We start from the raw sequence: 21,249 nt of genomic DNA on the forward strand, positions 1-21,249 counted from the left end.
ATCCAGTGCCCAAACCGGACGAAAAAGTGGAGCTTATACGAACACAAAATTTTTGACTCGAAATTCATAACGGATTCTTGAAACATACCAAAATATTCATGTCTATGATTCTATTCTATTTTATATCAGTTATTCAAACTAGATTTACTAAAAATTTAAGCACAAAATTAAAAAAAATAATTAAGTAATTAATAACATATTTTGAAACGTATGGAAATTGATCAACATGTTCTGAACCTAATGCTAAACTACCAAAAACAATTTTTTTTACTATTCGAAAAATAACGGGAAGCTGGAGGGGTACTTATCCTTTAAATGTATTCATGTTAGTTCCGTCATGTTAACTCTAGGAAAATGTTTCACTTAACAGATCAATTTCCACGTCCATTTAATACACAACTCCGCTTTTGTGACACAATTCAGATATCAAAATAATCACTCAACACTTACCGCAGCCACTGGAACCAGAATTTCCACGAATAGGCCAGCCATCGCATGTTTGATATCTTTATCCTTGACTTCCAAAAAATACTGCGCGCATTCATGCATAAACTGAAACGATGCCTCAAACTCCTCGATCGGAGCCATCTTGACACGGAAGAACTTCATTCCCATCAATAAACTTATAATACTGTGCGTTGCATGTGGACTCGGTTCCTTACTGCGAAGTTCCTTCAGCTCCGTCATGAACCGTTTTCTCACCGAGGCGAAACGACTTTGTGCCAGCACACCGATCACCTCGGCATACAGATCCGCAATCATATGGTTGTACTGTGCATTTGGAGATGCCTGCACTCCTTCTTTGTACTTGAACTGACGAAAGGCAAGATTTTCAATGTTTTTCACGATATCGTCATGACCCGGATGGAATGAAAATTGTCTTAGAATTTCAATCAGAGCCAAGCAGAAAATGAATTCAACTGCGGCTTCTCGTCGTTGGAGTTGAAACTCTAAATCATTGCTCGATTTAGATGCAATTGGCTGTCGTTCAGTCTCTAATCGTTTGTAGTCTCGTTTGATATCGCCGTCACAGATCTGATGTCTATGCCAAGCTAGCAGGGCCTTCAAGAGTGATGGTAAACAATGTTCTGCAACTGAGCCAAGTGCCTGCAAAAGTTGATCAAACTGACTATCTTCTCCCCGCTGTAGTAATTTGGCTAAATTTTTATCCGAACTTTCCAGCATAACTATTTCAATCTTTTTCTCCGCTTGGACAGTAAAATCAGCGAACAAGGTTCGCATAACTATTTCACCAGGTCTCATTGTCCCATCGAAAGCAGCCATCATGTCGATCGCAACGGAAGCGCTGGTATGAACAACCGCAGCCCTATTATGTGTATTCCATGGAAGCAAGCTCAGCCTTACAGACGAATTGGTTGTAATAACGGGTGACTTTACCGACTCAACCTCTGCAGGATTTTCAACTATTGTAATCGTGTCACCTTCATCCACCTGATTTCCTTCTACATTGCTTGACCCTCCACCCGGGCCGGATCCAGGAACAGCACCGTTGCCTGGCTGAGATGCAAGTTGAAGCTGAGAGCCGTTTTTAGAATTCCTCTCGGCACCTAGCTTCGGTGTGCTGGTAAAATTAATGGAACCGCGGACATTGGTTACTATGCTGGTCGAATCACTAGAGCCACCCACCGACGAATGACCATCCGATAATGATGGTGGCTCCGACAACGACAGATTCTGCTGATTGACTACATTTGCGTTGTAGTCTCCACTAGGACCGGATTGCGAGTCTGCTGAAAAAAAAAAAGAAATGAACGTTGATGCATTGACTAGTTTCTATGATTGATTAATATAACTACATTTGCGGTAATTCCGGAACCGGAAACCAGAGACCGGACTAACCGGAATTTGTTTATTTTGTCATCAACTAAGAAGAACAATAAGTGGCTTTTTGATTTAGGAGAACTGCCAGAAGATTTAAGCGGCCCATACACGCTCAGTTTTCCGGACAGTTTCTCGTGAACTGAACGATTAACTGAAGTGACTGAACAGTTCATCCGGCCAAACGTCCGGTTTTTTTACTGAAGCTCTCGAGCTCAGTCTCATCCGGTTAACTGATCAGTTCTTCAATTAATCGTTCAGTCCGTCAGTTTTCTTTTGATCAGAATAATGTGGCTCCATGAAAAAAAAACTGATAAAACTGTCATGAGGACGAAACGCAAAGCTGAATAGTCACCACATACACACAGTTTAGTTCATCGTTCAGTTTAAAACCATTCGCCAGCAGCACCACATTGCACAGCTATACTTTTTCTGCACCAATACCGCTGGTGTAACAGTTCAGTGTAGCACTGCCGGAACGAAATCGTTTATCATACCATAATTCAAATAAACCTAAAAACCCGTATGTAATAGTACTGTAAAAGACCGATCAGTGACACCAAAAGCATCGTCTGGTAAGAAATGGGTGCGTAATCAGGATGGGACACGGTTATATGAAAAAAAACAGTTTCATTTTCTCGCTCCATCAAACATTTTTTGTGCAAAATTTTAGCTCGATCGGTGAAACAGAGGTTTAAAGTTTGTATGGAATTTAGTATGCGGAAACTGGCTTTTTACAAAAAAAAATCGGCTGGAGGTCATAGATGGCCCCATAGACTCTAAAAATCAGTGCATGTGTTATTTTCGTAGAAAATTTAACGAGGAAGAAAATCTTCGAAAGCCGCAAAACAATCCGACATTTGTAGAAAAAGTTATTAAAGGAAAACCGACACAAGATTCGATCAATGGCTCATATAGTTTTGAATATTTTATGCAAACAAAATAATTTACAGGACTTTTTTGTGTCTTTGGAGTTAGTTTTGGAACATGGGTTGTTACTTAAGCAAATCTTCATGCTAAACTGAGTAACTATCATGAAGAAAATAACTCACATCAACAGTTATAGCACAATAAAAGAAAGTCGAATGATATTACGACCACGAGCATAGCAATGTTGCTAGATATATTAAGGCATGAACCACTGTCCAAACCTTTCTATAATACGAAAATAACACATGTACTGATTTTTATAGTCTATAGGATGATCTCTAGCCACGTACCCAGAGGAAGGGCCCGAGGGACTCTGGCCCCTCCCGAAATCAGAAACAAAAACGAAAAAAAGTTTGAAAAATGTTATGGGACTGTTGGTTCTGTAGATGACACCGTGAGATAGAGGTTTTGAGAGTTACGTGATGGTCAAAACTCCACTACCGATTAAGCACGCAGCGGCAGGGGATCAGGGTCATGTCGCCGAAAGCCATTTCGCCGAAAGCCGTTTCGCCGAAAGCCGTTTCGCCGAAAGTCATTTCGCCGAAAGGGTCATTTCGCCGAATGTCATTTCGCCGAATGGGCCTCTTCGCCGAATGTCATTTCGCCGAAAGCCATTTCGCCGAAAGAGTCATTTCGCCGAAAGGGTCATTTCGCCGATTCCTGCATTTGTCTTAAAGTCGTAATGAGAATCGTATTAAAATAAAGACAAATTAAAGATGATAACTTTAACGCCCGTTTTGTTGATCTACAATTGTACTTCTTGAATAAAGATTGATTCATGAACCTCAGAACGGAGTTCCCAAAGAAACTTGTTGACTATTACCCACTAATCATCAAAGCAAGTCCATAGGTATCTACCAAGCAAATGTATGTGGTATTTTCCGTTTACTGAATAAAAAATATCTAATGCGGCTTCGCCACATCGATTTGATTCGTGTGCTGTCCGTCCTCGCTACCGCTCGTTCGGACCTAACTAAAGTAAAGAAACCTAGTTTTGAGTAGACCGGGCAAACGAGGCGGTTACAGGTTTGTATGCAAGAGGCCGCCGCTTCCGACGGCGGGTCGGCGGCCAACTCAGCCGGCGTCGCCTCGGCGGCTTTATGCCGCCGAGCCATCTTGGCTTCGGTTATGTGGCTGCGCCACATCAGTTATACAGGAGGCATAATAACACAAAAAAATGATTTGATGTATTCGAAATTACCCTTTCGGCGAAATGACCCTTTCGGCGAAATGACCCCTTCGGCGAAACGACTTTCGGCGAAATGACCTATTCGGCGAAACGACTTTCGGCGAAATGGCATTCGGCGAAACGACTTTCGGCGAAATGGCTTTCGGCGGAAAGACCCGCTCCCAACGGCAGGCCCTACGAAGCAGGACAGAGCCAGAACCACATAAAATGGAGGATGAAACCGGGGTAAAATAAATGACAATAATAATAATAATACATAGAAAAGTAGTTTAATTTTTGAAGCTATATACGTTACGAAGTTTTTTGAGGTCTATCTGAGTCAACGCCTGAGTAAAGGCCCTATGGAAAATTTTTTTTTCGATTATAGAGGTTTTAACCTTAAGGTCATCCGCCTCTTCGGGCTAGAAACTGCGGGGTTGGGGATCGAATCTAGGCGGGTTGCGTAAAAGGCATCGACTTACCCATCACGCTATACCTGTTCCCAATATGGAAAAATGTTCCATTTGACGAAACGTTTCACGTGAGATGGGAAGCGTTACGTTATGTTGAAGAAGCTAGGAAGCGATGCATACGATAATTTTCTTAAATTGATTAATTACAAATCATATGAGTTATTTTGTGGAGCTTATGAATGTTTAAAACCGATATGAGGGTTAGATTCTTGCTCTAAACGAGTTACGACGCGTTACTTTTAAGGAAGTTACGAAAAGGTTATATACGTCGCACTTTTGTAAATCGTAGGTGTTACGAAGCGTTACATGCGTTACTTTTCAGTATATTACAGGCGTTACGAAGCGTTACAAACGATACTGTTTTGTAAGTTATAGGCGTTACGAAGCGTTACATGTGTTACTATTTTGTGCATCATAGGCGTTAAGTAGCGTTACATGCGTTACTTTTTTGTAATTTATGACGTTACGAAGCGTTATAATCGATACTTATTTGTAAGTTACAAGTGTTACATGAGTTAATTTTGAAAAATTTTGGGCGTTACGAAGCGTTATATGCGTTACTTTTTAGTAAGTTATAGACATTGCGAAGCGTTACGAAGCGTTACCTTTTTGTAACTTAAAGGGGTTACGAAGCGTTACATGCGATTTTTTTTTATATGTTATAGGCGTTATGAAGCGTTACATGCGTTCCTTTTTTTGTGAGTTATGACGTTACGAAGCGTTACAATCGTTACTCATGTGTAAGTTAGAAGCGTTATATGCATTAAGTTTTGCGTAAGTTTTTTGTGAGTTGTAGGTGTTATGTGTGTTACTCTTTTGTGAGCTACAGGCGTTACGAAGTGTTACACGTATTCTTTTTTTGTAAGTTACCTTCTTTACTTTTTTTCCCATAAACACGTTTATTTAATAGGCAATATACATAAGTTTTCCTTCACCGTGGCATACACAATACATAGTACTTTAAACCTAATACATTTCGAATAACATATTAGTATGATGGTATTCATTTGTTAATCTAAACACTGTTTTTATCAAGCGAATTGCTATTATAAATTACATTAAATAAAATACATTTATTTTGTACATAATCTTATAACTATTTCAGGTTTGTTTGTATCAGTTCATCACTTTTGGTTGAACTCATGGAAGAGAAAACAGTCTAACATAAAATAAAATATAAATTGGAACTCCAATGGACTTAATGAAATAATTTAGTTATTTATTTATTTATTTATTTATTTATTTATTTATTTATTTATTTATTTTTGTACCAACAGATTACATTTATCCAAATGATACATATTGCACGTTATCGTAAACTAATCTATCATGCTATCTTCTGTAAATATCTATAATTCAACCCTCGATTCATAAGGAAAGCTGGCTGGCGAAAAATCTTGAAAATAAGTTTTTTACAGTGCTGCGGGACAAATGAAAGTCGAATACATTTGAACAAACGTTGAATGATCGACACATACTAGCAAATGGTTCATTAAATCCATAGTTTGTTCTAGCACGAGGGATTCTGAAGAAAATGTTTACCCGCAAGTTACGACGATGGATATTGAAGCTTAGCTGTGGAAGAAGATCCACACAATCAATTAAGGGATTGGATCAAATCCGCAATAAAAATGGCTTTGGAAGTATCCCGACGAACTGATAACAAATCAAGGTTGATGAGTCTACAACGATTTTCGTAGCTTGGAAGGTTGGCTGCATCTCTCCATGGCAGACGACGCAAAGCAAAACGGACGAATTTCCGCTGAACAGCTTCTATTCGCAGCTTATCGGTTTGATAATATGGTGCCCAAACAACGACAGCGTACTCAAGGGTAGAGCGGACTAAAGCGCAATAAAGCGATTTCAGGCAGTATACGTTGTTGAAGTTTATTGAAATGCGGAACATAAGTCCTAGCATCTTAGAAGCTTTAGATATAGTATACTCAATATGATCTTTGAAATTGAGCTTAGAATCTAATAACACTCCTAAATCCTTGATTGATGAAACTCGTTCCAAGACCGCTGTCGAAATACAGTAGTCATACGTGATCGTGTTTCGTTTGCGAGAGAATGAGATGACGGAACATTTTGAGGCGTTTAGAACCATCCTGTTAACATTGCACCAGTTATAGAATACATCTAACTGAGTAAGTAAGAAAGCGGGATCTTCAGAATCTTTGATGAGATGGAACAATTTGAAATCATCGGCAAATGATAGCTTCATGCATTCCAGCGAAAAATTCAAGTCGTTGAGGTATAATAAGAATATGAACGGTCCCAGGTGGCTTCCTTGTGGAACTCCGGAGCTCGCAATGAATGGTGATGGTGGTCTCCTATTTTCACAGTCATATTTCGACCTGTCAGATATGATTCAAGCCATTTGAGGAAGCAACCGTTGAACCCAAGCCTTTCGAGTTTGGCAACTGGAATCTGGTGATTCATTTTGTCAAAAGCAGCCGAGAAATCAGTGTAAATGGCATCGACTTGATGATGCGCTTGCATAGATCGAATGATGTATGATGTGTACGACACAAGATTCGTGGACGTAGACCGTTTAGGCATGAAACCATGTTGTGTATCAGATACATAGCTGGAGCAGTGATGATGAAGTTCAGTATTATTATTTCAAATAGTTTCGATACAGCACAGAGGGCAGCAATTCCTCGATAATTTGAAATAATCGTTTTGTCACCTTTCTTATATACAGGAAAAAGGTAAGAGTTCTTCCATGAAGCAGGAAAAAATCCGCGTTTAAGAGAGAGATTGAACATTAGAGTCAATGGCATCAGAAGACTTCTTGAACATTTCTTCAGAGCGAAAGACGGTACACCATCAGGTCCAGCGTTAGTAGATGGTTTAAGTTTAAGACAAGCGTTTTCGACGATGTCTGTCGTAATTGTAGGATGAGACACAATCGTAGAACGGCGAGGAACATTGTTGGCTGCTATGTGGATTTGTTGATTCGTCAAAGTTTCAGCGGAGAAAACACTGCTCAAATGTTTGGAAAATAAGTGACAAATATCGACGGGCGTTGATGCTTCATGTTCCCCAAAGGACATGTGAGTAGGTAATCCAGAATCTTTTCTTTGATCATTAACATGACTCCAAAAGCGTTTGGGATTTGATTTGAGGCTATTCTGAATCCTGCGTTGGTAGTTGTAATAGAGCGCCTTATTTAATCCCTTGTACCGGTTATTGGCAAATGTGTAATGTGATCTTAGTTGTAGAGAAGGGTTCCTTGTGAACTTTTTTCATGCACATCTTTTAGCACTTTTATATCGCTTTAAGAGCGGATTCGACCAAGGAGGATAAGTTGACTGTCGACGCGTCTTCTTCGGAACAAACTGATCGATTAAATATAAAACAATATTAGTCCAAAGTGAAGCAACCGTGTTGCAGTCGTCATTAGATAGCAGCAAACTCCAGTTTAGTGAAGATAGAAACATATTCATGGCGTCGTAGTTTCCCATTTTGTAGTCGTAGTAAGTTGATTCAGATATCTCATTGAAAGTTGGTGGTGAGGAATTCTCAATAGATATTAGAAGAGGCGGATGATGACGACAGATTTTTACGAGTGGTGCAGGTGCCGCATCTACAAAGCAGGAACGCGAAAGCTCTTGGCTGACGAAGCAAAGATCCAGAAGGCGTGTGTTGCTGAAGAAGTTTCATGTATGTAAGGTCACGACAAGCAAGAACGTCGCGAACTGGGATTCTTTACTTTAAATAAGTTTTAGGCGTTATGAAGTATCACATGCTTTACCTTCTTGTAAGTTAAAGGCGTTACAAATCGTTACATGCGTAACTTTTTAAGGTGCCCTAATTCACCTGATTTGGCTTCCTCGTACTATTATCTGTTCTCAAACGTTAATTTATTTCTGAGAAATTTATGTGAGTTTCCTTTTGGATTTCAGACCACTACATTCGGAACCTGAATCCGGAACCAATATAGCCAAAGTTTACTAATATGACCTATAAATTTAGAAGATGTTTTCCGTTCTCCACGAATCGGCTGTTCTACTCTCAGATTGTATGGCACCATCATAAGTCTTGTGGATTGTTATGCTATATAAATATTTGGAAGGTCTTAGTAGGCGGAGAAGGAAAATTATATATACATATAAAAAACGTGCTTGATCCACCTAGCAGTGAGATGGCACTTGAATGAATATTCTTCGGTGTTTTAGTGTTCATGACATTATTTTAATGACCGTCGTTTTAAGCGGCAATTTGAGATTTTTATCACTCATTACTCTAAAATGTCGAAACTGCAAATCGGATCGAATTTGAATCTAAAAGTGTGACAATCGATTAAACATTCCATGATATGTCGAAGTAAGTTCCACTTTAGAGTTCACGGTAATTTAAGGTACTTCCAGAACCGGTATTCAGGAACCAGCATAACCCAAACCGATTTGTGTGGCCATATGACGAATAAATTGAAATAGTTTTGACATCTTTGAGAAATCGTAGTGCGAATTATATTTTTGGGTATCTTCCGAATCGAAAACTGAAATAAGTGTATTGTCACTCACTTTTCTCGGAGATGATTGAACAGATTATCACAAACTTGAATTCAAATTGAGTATCATTTGGATCCGACTTTCGGTTCCAGAATTACAAAGTGATATGCACCAAAATTGTGAAAATAATGTCACTTTGCTCGGAGATTCCATAATAATATCCCAATTTTCATTCGGATCAAATACCTGGTTCCGGAGGTAGGGTGGTTAGCGCAAAAATGTCAATTCCAAGGATATTTTGTTCATAAACTACCTCTTTATATTGGCTAATGAATTTCCCTAGTTTTCAGACCATGAGAGTCTGTAACCAAATAAACAATTGATAATCCCAAAAATTATATCTGAATTTTATCCAAATCCGACTACCGGTACATTTTTTTCCAAAATTCCAACCGTCATAGCAAATCGTAAAAAAATTTGTAGATCATATTAGTTTATGGTTGAATGTACCAAATGTCACTATGCCAATATCCAGCTTTCAGTTCTAGAAGTACCGACAATAGTAATGAAATGTAATAAAATAGAGCTCACTTCACTTTCTCACGTATGATTGAATAGATTTTCAGTATCCTAAATTCAAAGGTAGTACTATTATGCAACGTATTTGTCCCGAATCGGCGGTTCAATGCATAGGACGCTGGTCTTACAAACCAGCTATCGTATGTTCGAGCCCCGACCTGGAAGGATTCGTAGTGTCAGTAGAATCGTAGCACCAGCCATGCAATGATTCTGTACACTCTGAATCGGCTGCGAAGTCTGTTGAAACAGAAGGTTAAATTCCACTACAGGAATGTAATACCAAGGCTTTGCTTTTAGTATCATGCAACAGAAATCTTCAAAATCTAAGAAGAACCCGAAAAGTTTGTTGGAGCTGAAATCTAAATTTTGTCCCACCCTGATGATCATACTCAATGGTTTTTGTAATGTTTACTTAATTTTCGTTCGTTCATTCATGCCTTGCTGTAACGCTGCACTGGTGTAGTGCAAGTGAAAAACTAAAACGCCAGAAAACAAGTGTATGCACCCAAACATTTTTTTACAATCTGGTAAAACTTAGTAGTTTACCTAGTTTGACAGTTGAATATTTGCCACTAGGGCCGTTGTCACAGCGTATCCAAATTCATACCGTGGAGACAAACTAACCTCTAATATCACAGCTGTGTACAATGTAGTTTCATCTGCGAATATTATCCCTAATGACCTTCCTAATACATACAAAAGTACATATTTTACATTCATAGCGTGCAGCACTAAATAGTTGTAAGTTGATGTAATTAGAATCTGATAAAAAAAACACGGTTTAAGGGGTTCGAAAAAATAAGCCCATATTTTATCAGTGGCACGAACGTTTCATAAAACCACGTCGTTTCAGTCAAAAAAGAAGGCGATGCTAACAGTTTTCATTGATTACAAGGGCGTTGTTTATCATAAAACCCCTCCACAAGGCCAGGCCGTCAAGAAGGAGTATTATTTGGGCGTTATGAGAGTTTGCGTTAAGCAATTCGCCGAAAAAGACCAAATTTGTGGGCAAACATCTCGTGGATTTTGCACCACGATAACGCACCGTCACACAATGCTATCGTTACCCGTGAACATCTAGCTAAAAACGATATGAATACCATTCAGCAACCAGCGAATTCACCTGATTTGGCTCCCTGCGACTTTTTCCTATTCGGTCGACTCAAGAATCGCAGATGGCTCTGATGGCCATACCGAAAACTTAATATAAAAAAATGTTTCGAGAGTTGAATCAAGCGGTGGCATAAGTGTGTAGCAGTCGATGGGGAGTACTTTGAAGGGGACAATATCGATTTTGGTGAATAATCTTGTATTTTTAATTTTCTGAATAAGCTCCGGGAACTTTTTGATCAAGATGATATTAAAAAAACGAATAGTACATGTTTTGTTATGTTTGTGAGCAGTTTTTTATCCTAATATGACAAAACTTGTAGATGACGTGGCCCCAAAAATGATGTTTATCCGAAAAAATAAAATTTCGAATTATACTGTACAATCTACAATTTCACTCAAAAGATACTGGCTTCTTCTCTCAATTCGGATAGTATATAGCCCCTTAAACGTTACAGGATACACTGATAATTAATTTTTCATGAATGCTCATCCCTTTAAAGCATGCACTTTTTCATGGTCCCTTGCTATCTGATGGTAGAGTCCAGCTGTCCATAATTATAAAATAAAAACTCCACTTAATTGCCATTGAACACTTTACACGGACGGATAGTATAGTCATAGTTCGCAGCCATGTACGAATTCAGAGGGAAAAAACATAAACTTATCATGCCACCAGCTGCGACGTCGCGAAATTATCTTCAAGAATCCAAACAGCTGGCCGAGGAGTTTTGCAACAATACTTCAATCCACGGAGTGAAATATTTCGTTGGTTCGAAACGGGCACTGATCGAAAAAATCTGGTGGATCACAGTATTCCTGCTGTCACTGTACGGCTGTGGAAGGCTCATCTATACCGTGTACAGGAAGTGGGAACACGAGCCCGTCATTGTTACGTTTGCTCAAAGGCCGACACCGGTTTTTCAAATTCCTTTTCCTGCTATTACGATTTGTCCGGAAACTAGAACGAAGATGGAGGAGTTTAATTTTACGAAAGCTTATCACCTCACTTTGGACCCCGAAACGCGAAATTCTGTTAGCGCAAGCGAGTAATAATATCAATGTTGTTGAATATATGGACTAAACAGTCCTAATGTTTTATTATGTTTTTGTGTTTTCAGTAAGAGAAAGCTGCAAGCGATGCTGCAAATCTGTGAGTTTGAGTTCAATGAGCTACTTCTAAATGAAACGTACGACGATGACTGCGTCAAAATTTTGAAGAACATATCGCTTCCTCAAAAGGATATTTTCGTTTACTGTGAATGGCATCAGTTGAACATAAATTGTACGGAAGACTTTACACTAGTCCTGACGGATGTTGGATACTGTTACAGTTACAACCTGATGGCCAGTGGAGATATCTTGCGAGTGGATCAACTTCATCCAGATTCCGAGTACATTGCGGAAACACGGAGCTCTGACAATTGGTCCCTGGATAATGGCTACAGACCGAGAACTGATATTAATACCTACCCGCGACGTGCTCTCGGAGCTGGTATCAAAGCCGGAGTGTTTGCTCTGTTGTCAGCCAATGAAGAAGATATGGATTATCTTTGTAGTGTACATAGTTTAAGAATGGGTATGACATTTCCATAGACTTTTACTTGTATTTCAGAATTCCTTTCAAGGATTCAAGGTGCTTCTGCATATGCCGAACGAATATCCTCAGCTGTTGAATCAACATTTCCGTGTTCCGTTGAACCAGGAAGTAGCCGTGTCGGTCACACCCACGATGATTGAAACTTCCGATAGTATCAAGTCGTATAGACCTTCCCGTCGACAGTGCTTTTTCAGCAATGAACGATATTTGAAGTATTTTCGAGCATACACTCAATCCAATTGCGAACTTGAATGTTTGACCAATTTCACCCTGCAACAATGTGGATGCGTCAAATTATCTATGCCTAGAGCACCGAATGTCAGCATATGCGGAATAGGCCAGCAAGAATGCTATAACCGAGCGACATCCGAACTTCTGGAGATGGAGGTGAAGATTCAAGAGGAGAGCCAATTCAAACAGATGGACGAATGCAACTGTCTCCCTTCCTGCAGAGTGGTGCAGTACAATACGGAAATATCACAGGCTACGTTCGATTGGCAGAAGCTACTTTCGGTGTTTGATTTGTCAGAAGGCATGTTGAATGGGTAAGTTCTGAAGTACTCCAGTTTGGTCATGAGCATCTTTATTAAATTAGCATTTAGCTTTCAGGTGTCCCATTTGCAAGTGTTCTTGAAAGAAGGTCAATTCATACCGATCCAGCGCAACGAACTGTTTGGTTTGACGGATTTCTTGGCCAACTGTGGTGGACTTCTTGGATTGTTTATGGGAGTCAGTATTCTCAGTCTGGTGGAGATTTTCTACTATTGTGCTATCAAACCGTTGGTTATGTGGAGAAAGTCGAAAAAAGAAAGAAATCGAGCAGTGCATATCCAACCCAATGGATATGGTACCAAACAATTAAATATTTTAAGATATGATAATCCAGCGATTTCAGGCAAATTTTAAAACATTTTGACTACTAAACTATTGTGACAGATTGTATGGTTTTGCTTTCGGTGTTAAATGTTACCATTATTATAATTAATATTAATCCTAAATAGTCACAATTTTTCAATCAACAGCTCTATTCAGCAGACTTACCATAACATATTTTTGTCTCATTCGCATTCAAAGCAATAATTCAAAAATAAAGTAATTTCATTACTCGCATTGATCAAAACCAGTTTTAAGCCACCTGATGCCTTTCTCATGATCGTCAATATGAGAAACTAATGCAAGATTCATTTTAGAATCCGAAAAATCGGGGTCCAGTTTTGCAAAATCCGGTTCGTTTGGTCATCAATTAACAAGATTTTAGCATAGTTTTGAAAATCGGAGTTTCAAAAAATTCCCCGTTCCGGTCGATTTGTTCATTTTTCTTTTTTTTTGTTTTCATTTATTTCAGTTCAATGCACCTGCAATTTAGTTTTAGTTTAGTTTTTAAAAATAGGCCGACGCAGGAATTATGATATATATATATATATATATATATATATATATATATATATATATATATATATATATATATATATATATATATATATATATATATATATATATATATATATATATATATATATATATATATATATATATATATATATATATATATATATAAAGGGTGATTTTTTAAGAGCTTGAGAACTTTTTTAAACAATAAAACGCATAAAATTTGCAAAATCTCATCGGTTCTTTATTTTAAACGTTAGATTGGTACATGACATTTACTTTTTGAAGATAATTTCATTTAAATGTTGACCGCGGCTGCGTCTTAGGTGGTCCATTCGGAAAGTCCAATTTTGGGCAACTTTTTCGAGCATTTCGGCCGGAATAGCCCGAATTTCTTCGGAAATGTTGTCTTCCAAAGCTGGAATAGTTACTGGCTTATTTCTGTAGACTTTAGACTTGACGTAGCCCCACAAAAAATAGTCTAAAGGCGTCAAATCGCATGATCTTGGTGGCCAACTTACCGGTCCATTTCTTGAGATGAATTGTTCTCCGAAGTTTTCCCTCAAAATGGCCATAGAATCGCGAGCTGTGTGGCATGTAGCGCCATCTTGTTGAAACCACATGTCAACCAAGTTCAGTTCTTCCATTTTTGGCAACAAAAAGTTTGTTAGCATCGAACGATAGCGATCGCCATTCACTGTAACGTTGCGTCCAACAGCATCTTTGAAAAAATACGGTCCAATGATTCCACCAGCGTACAAACCACACCAAACAGTGCATTTTTCGGGATGCATGGGCAGTTCTTGAACGGCTTCTGGTTGCTCTTCACTCCAAATGCGGCAATTTTGCTTATTTACGTAGCCATTCAACCAGAAATGAGCCTCATCGCTGAACAAAATTTGTCGATAAAAAAGCGGATTTTCTGCCAACTTTTCTAGGGCCCATTCACTGAAAATTCGACGTTGTGGCAGATCGTTCGGCTTCATGATGAAATGTCAGAGCATACTGAGCAAATAATAATGCATGAAAATCATAACCTCAAAAAATCTGAGCAAATACTAATGCATGAAAATCCTAACCTCAAAAAAATCACCTTTTATATCTATTTCGGTGTAATTTGGTTTGAGGATTGTGATACGTCGACGATTCGGAAATATTTGCTCTGACACTTCGGAATCAATGTTTGAAATTTTCAGGATGAGTTGTGTCTTGAATGTGTTAATTGGTTTTTCTGTACACCAAATGTAGTAATCATCACTAGAGTCGGCGGAATGTATGGTTGTTCCCTCACTCTCTGTTTCTTCATTACTGGTCTCGTGTTGTGGGTTCGCGTTAATCTCGTTTGTCTTTATTCTTGAAAGTGCATCCGCGACAACATTGTTTTTGCCTGGTTTATAAATTAACTCGTAGTCGTATCCTTCAAGTTCTAGTTTACCTCTAAAAATGCGTTTGTTTGTGTTTGAAAGAGAGTAAGTTAGCGGTTGGTGATCTGTAATTAGTTTGAATTTCCTCCCCCAGAGATAGTGTTCGAAATGTTTAACGGCCCAATACATTGCCAGGAACTCTTTTTCAGTTGTTGAATAGTTTTCTTCTGACCTGTTTAGAGTTCTTGACGCATAAGCTACTGGACGATCTTTTCCGATAGGTCCTTGAGAAAGTACGGCTCCTATCGCAAAGTCACTAGCGTCAGTAGTTAAGTTAAATTCTTTAGAGAAGTCCGGATGAATCAACACTGGATCTCTCATTAAGATTTGCTTACATTTTTCGAAGCAGAGTTCTGTTTCTGGCCCAATGATAAAATCCTGGTCTTTACGTAGTAAGGTAGTAAGCGGTTTCACTAGTTTAGCAAAATCTTTAATAAATCTCCTATAATATCCCAAAATTCCGAGAAATTGTCTCACTTCTTTTTCTGTTTTCGGTAGTGGCCAATTTTTAATTGTCTCGATTTTGTCCTGATTCGGTCTTACGCCATCTTCCGAAACTGTATGTCCTAGAAATTGGACCTCTTTGCGGAAAAATTCAAGCTGTATTTTTAGATTAGCATCTTTTAATTTTCTCAAAATTTTGTCCAGGTCGATTTTATGTTGTTCTAGAGAGGGTGAAAATACAATGATGTCGTCCATATATACCAGACAACATTTCCCAATTTCTTCTCTCAATATGCAGTCCATTACGCGTTGAAAAGTCGCAGGGGCGTTTTTCAACCCGAATGGCATACGCGTAAACTCGTATTTACCAGAGTTTACTGAAAATGCCGTTTTTTCAATGTCTTCGTCATCGAGCTGAATTTGGTGAAAGCCTGATGCGAGATCTATAGTAGAAAAATAATTTGTTCTTCCCAGCTTATCTAATATATCGGTAATCTCCGGTATAGGATATCTATCACTGATTGTTTTTTCGTTCAGTTTACGATAGTCTATTACCAGTCGAAATTTTTTTTGTCCTGAAGAGTCTGCTTTCTTGGGTACTACCCAAACTGGTGACGTATATGGAGAGATAGATTCTCTTACAATACCGTCTTTCAAAAGTTTATCTACTTGATGTCTCACTATTTCTTCAAAAGCTTTGGGGTATCTGTAGGATTTGGTATGGATCGGTATGTTGTCGGTGGTTCTAATTTTGTGTTTTATTTTGTGGGTAAAAGTGAGGTTGTCGTCGTTGCAGTACAAAACTTCCTTGTTTTTATCAATTGCTTCTTTCAGAGCAATCTTTTCTATTTCGTTTAGGTGTTCGTCCCTTATTTCGTACTTGGTCGTCGTATGTTTTAGGGGGATTTTCTCAATTTCGTAGTAGTCCTTCCCTAGTTCGAGCTCATTAGAATTTATTTCGACAGATCTTTCATCGGTGTTTTTCTTAATTGCCAAAATTGCCTTTCCGTTCATTTCTTCGTATAGTCCTGGTAGTATTGAAAAATGTTTGAGAACGATTTCCTGATCGATTATGAATGAACCATTTCGTCTCACGGGTATCTGGATGAATTGAAATTTGTGTTCAGTTAAGTTCAATTTTTGTTCTCCTGGGAACATTTTTTTCATTTTAATTAATTTCTTTCCTATTTTCAAGGTATTGGTGGATGTATTAAGTGTCGCTTTAATTTCGCGTAGAGACTCGTAACCAATAAGGCCATCAAAAAATTTATGGAAGTTGAAAACGTAAAATTTTAATTTTTTTCTGATTTGGAAAATATCTATTGAGGCTGATTTGTTAATCTTATATTCGCCCTTGATATTTGTTACTGTAGAAGGTGGTTCATCTTTACAGTCTTCAATGTTGACGTGAGCCGGAGAGATATAATTTTTGTTCGCTCCTGTGTCGACTAAAAACTTTAACTCTCCTTTAGAGGTCATGATTGAAATATATGGTATGAAGCTATTCTGGCTCATCATTTGTTTCGATTTCTTTCTTGGGCAAGCTGAAAATTTATCTCTTCTGAAATTAAATATTCGTCGTCTTCGGAATCGAGCGTAGTGTCTCTTGTGTTTTTGTTATGGTATTCTTGTTCTAGTTCGTCATCGGAGTCGAGTTCCGTGTCTATTTGTTTTTGTCCGTGGTTGTTAATATGCATTTTGGAAACATGAGTCCGCATAGATATGTCCTCGTCATTTTGTGAACGGTTTTTAAATTTACCTGATGGGGTCTTATCGTGCTGACGTGGGTTAGAATTCCCTGCATTTAGTTTTGTGTATTTATTTTGTCCGCTATTCTGTTGAGTGGAATAAGGTGTCGGATTATGTGCTTTTTTGTCGAGTCTAAATCTATATGCCGCATTAGAGTACTGTTGCGTAATTTCGAAAGCATGTTCTAATGTTTCAGGTCTGCAACTTCTCACGTGCATTGATATTTCCTCGTTCAACCCGTCAATGAACCGTGTTAGTGTTATGAGGTTTATGAAAGAATTGATTGCTTTTGTGGATGATTTGTAGTCGTCCATATTGGCGGCTGCTGATTTAATAGCAGTATCTATTGCTCGGATTTTATTATAATATTCAGACAAATTTTTCTTGCCCTGCTTGACATAAAAGAGTGACTGGATATAACTTGTTATATCGCGACGGTCACCGTACGCAGTAAGCAGCGCTTCTTTAATTTCCTCCCACGTTGTGGGGTTACCGGAAGCTATCAAGATTTCTCTTGCTTCTCCCGTGATTTTATTTTTTACACTACGGACTATTTGTCCATAACATATATCATTTTTGTATTGTTCAAAAAGTTGTAGCGTTTGTTCGGTGTCTTGCACCCAGGCTAAGACTTCCTTCTTATTACCGCTAAAATTTGGAATATTCCTGATCGGGTCAGGTGTAGTGTAGCTAAAGAATGGGTCATTCTCTTTGCTCTTTAAAGAACTTATCGTTTGGATTAGTTGAGCTTGGTTTTCGGTCAGTCGCTTGACTTGTTCGACCAGCTCTTGCGTGTCAATTGGTTCCACCATAATTCTATTTGCGTCGAACCTTGCACTAGTTTTTGGAATTTTTAATTTTTGAATATCACGGTCTCTAATTGCCAGTGATATGTTCTGCAGTTTATTTTGTGAAACTTCTAGTCACACAGAGTTCAGCTACTAATGATATACCCTCACTATTTGCCTACTACCTCGTTTCTAGTTTTTCACTGTTTTTAGGCCACTCTTAGGCACTCGTTTTCACTTCTTAATAATAATAATAATAAGGTGAAGGTTACTTACAAGATGATTCTTTTCATCAGGGAGTCTGCTCTTTGAGTGTGTAGCGATTATGGGATGGTTCCAGGTGGCGGGCTCGATCCTTTCCGATATTTAAAATTCCGGATGTCCTCTCCGAAATAGCTAACGCTGGAATGTCGGTGTCCTCCGTGTTCCCCGTTGGACGTCGAATCGTACCACTTTTTCCACGATAAAAGATGTTCTTGAATATTCACTTCACTAACACTTTTTGTTTCGTTTTTTACCACTTGGCTTACAGACTGCGCCAATTATGCCGTGTACTATCGCGGTTTGAATAAAAAAAACTTTATTTCACTTAATTTTCGGTTACATGGATTCGCTTACGTATCTCACTCAAGACTGCCTAAAAATTCCTATCGCTAAACCTTTTGTTAATTTGGATTTGACAATTCAGCAAAGTTCGATATCGTCGATCGGCCACGTTGTCTTCGATGTCGTGTGGTTGGCGGCTGGAACGGTTGCTATGCCGGGTTTACCCCGTGTCAGCATTTTCCTTGCTGCGTTGGTCGGCGGACTCTCGGCTGTCGCTATGTTGAACTATAGGTTCTTTACTGTTGACGTATATATATATATATATATATATATATATATATATATATATATATATATATATATATATATATATATATATATATATATATATATATATATATATATATATATATATATATATATATATATATATATATATATATATATATATATATATATATATATATATATATATATATATATATATATATATATATATATATATATATAACATTTATACATATATATATATATATATATATATATATATATATATATATATATATATATATATATATATATATATATATATATATATATATATATATATATATATATATATATATATATATATATATATATATATATAGGCCATACATTCGGCTGCCAATAATACTTGTATGAAAAATTGGATCAAGCGTTGGCATGCCATGTACAGCCGCAGGAGGAGAGTACTTTGAAGGCGATAATAAAGAAATTTATTAAAAGTTGAAATTTTGCGTTTTTACCTTTTTTTATATATATTAAAAATAGGTATAGAATTCGCTCAAACTTTAGAAAAATTTTCCGAGGCCCGGAGGCCGAATGTCATATACCAATCGATTCAGCTCGACGAACTGAGCAAATGTGTGTGTGTGTGTGTGTGTGTGTATGTGTGTTTTTTTTTTTTTTTTTTTTTTTTTTTTTTTTTACAAGGTGAAATGCATTTACGCACGGAGTGTGGGACTCTCCACAGGACTACCCAACTGTTGATTGGAACTACCCACTAAAACACCTTGGATCTCCAACCCTACCTCCCCGGCACCACCGCTAGGTATTACTTCGGGGTGGAAGGCTATTGGTGCTCACAGCACCCTCCCCAGATTTATGCAGGATGGGGATCAGCATCCTGCTCTCAAGGGATCGACCAGTTGGATGACGAGGTCGGTCCAGTGATGCCGGCTGGAGGGTAACTTCCGGTTCACTGGCGCCTCGACGACCCAAAACTGATGCTACGTCGCGGAACTACTCGACTAGTCTCCGCCAAAAGATCTAGTCTACACCGACGGAGGGTTCCCCGACGAGGGAAGTCCTCCCGAACCGACGCTTACGGTACGCGTCTACGACCCGACCGAAAGGATGCCTAAGTCGATCCAATGATTCCGGTTGGAGCGTGACTTCCGGTTCACTGGCGCTCAGACGATCCTATCGGTACCACGCGATGATCTACTCATCTAGTCCCCGACAAAGGATCTAGACTACTCCGACGGAGATTTCCCCGGCGAAGGAGAATCTCCCGACACCGAGTCTCTTACACCACACGGGACACCCGATGGAGTGCCGAGGTCGGTCCCGCGATTCCGGTTGGAGCATGGCTTCCGGTTCGCTGGCGCCTCGACGACTCGAATCGGTGTTGTGGCGGCTACTCGACTAGCCCCCGCCGAAGGATCTAGCCTACACCGACGGAGAGTTCCCCGACGAAGGAGGCCCTCCCGAAACCGACGCATTCGATTCCCGTCAACGCCCGACCGAGAGGATGCCTGGGTCGGTCCAGTGATTCCGGTTGGAGGAAAGCTTCCGGTTCACTGGCGCCCTGACGATCCTAGCGGTATTACACCACGATTTACTCGTCTAGTCCCCGACGAAGGATCTAGACTACTCCGACGGAGATTTCCCCGGCGAAGGAGAATCTCCCGACACCGAGTCTCTTACACCACACGGGACACCCGATGGAGTGCCGAGGTCGGTCCCGCGATTCCGGTTGGAGCATGGCTTCCGGTTCGCTGGCGCCTCGACGACTCGAATCGGTGTTGTGGTGGCTACTCGACTAGCCCCCGCCGAAGGATCTAGCCTACACCGACGGAGAGTTCCCCGACGAAGGAGGCCCTCCCGAAACCGACGCCTTCGATACCCGTCAACGCCCGACCGAGAGGATGCCTGGGTCGATCCAGTGATTCCGGTTGGAGGAAAGCTTCCGGTTCACTGGCGCCCCGACGATCCTAACAGTTTTACGTACTACTCGTCTAGTCCCCGACGATGGATCTAGACTACTCCGACGAAGAGCTTCCCGACGAAGAAGGTTCTCCCGGACCGACGTTTATTCGCTGATCCCTCTTGAGCCTGCTACGGTACGCGGCTGACCTGTTGTTGATCCGCACTCCATTTCCGCTGCAATATTCCCGCAATTTGGGATGCCGCGGTCGACACTGCATTCCAGTTCTCTACGCAGTGGCACATTCTCTGGATCAGGTTTTCCGGTGTGGTGTCCCTGCCGCATGCCTCCAGTAGCTCACTCCTTTGAGCCGCGAAACGGGAACATGCGAACAAGACGTGTTCAGCCGTCTCGATCTCGTCTGGGCAGCCAGGACATACAGGGGATGTCGCGTGGCCGAACCTGTGGAGGTACCATCTGAAGCACCCGTGCCCTGTGAGGAACTGCGTCAGGCCGAAGTTCACTACTCCGTGAGGTCTATCTAACCAGCTCGAGACCC

At 39.6% G+C, this 21,249-nt stretch overlaps 2 protein-coding genes across 8 annotated transcripts in view; one reads left to right on the top strand and one right to left on the bottom strand.

Moving 5' to 3' along the window:
• The window catches only part of LOC131434739 (protein furry), a 433,830-nt gene that overhangs the window by 377,170 nt on the left and 35,411 nt on the right, over positions 1-21,249 (bottom strand). For 5 of the 7 annotated variants that reach the window (XM_058601816.1, XM_058601814.1, XM_058601813.1 and 2 more), the window contains exon 2: positions 451-1,751. The exons of 1 other annotated variant lie outside the window; for it this stretch is intronic. In XM_058601816.1, the coding sequence (XP_058457799.1) occupies positions 451-1,751 (1,301 nt within the window). The remainder of the gene's footprint in view (positions 1-450; positions 1,752-21,249) is intronic. One more of the 7 variants, XM_058601810.1, reaches the window with a different exon arrangement.
• On the top strand, positions 10,695-13,452 carry LOC131434742 (pickpocket protein 28-like). Its single transcript, XM_058601818.1, has 4 exons — positions 10,695-11,608; positions 11,681-12,119; positions 12,175-12,704; positions 12,762-13,452. Exons 1-4 carry the CDS (start codon positions 11,193-11,195, stop codon positions 13,063-13,065), a joined length of 1,689 nt encoding a protein of 562 aa, XP_058457801.1. The 5' UTR covers positions 10,695-11,192; the 3' UTR covers positions 13,066-13,452.

The sequence above is a fragment of the Malaya genurostris genome, chromosome 3, assembly GCF_030247185.1.
Source record: "Malaya genurostris strain Urasoe2022 chromosome 3, Malgen_1.1, whole genome shotgun sequence".
Classification (NCBI taxonomy): domain Eukaryota; kingdom Metazoa; phylum Arthropoda; class Insecta; order Diptera; family Culicidae; genus Malaya; species Malaya genurostris.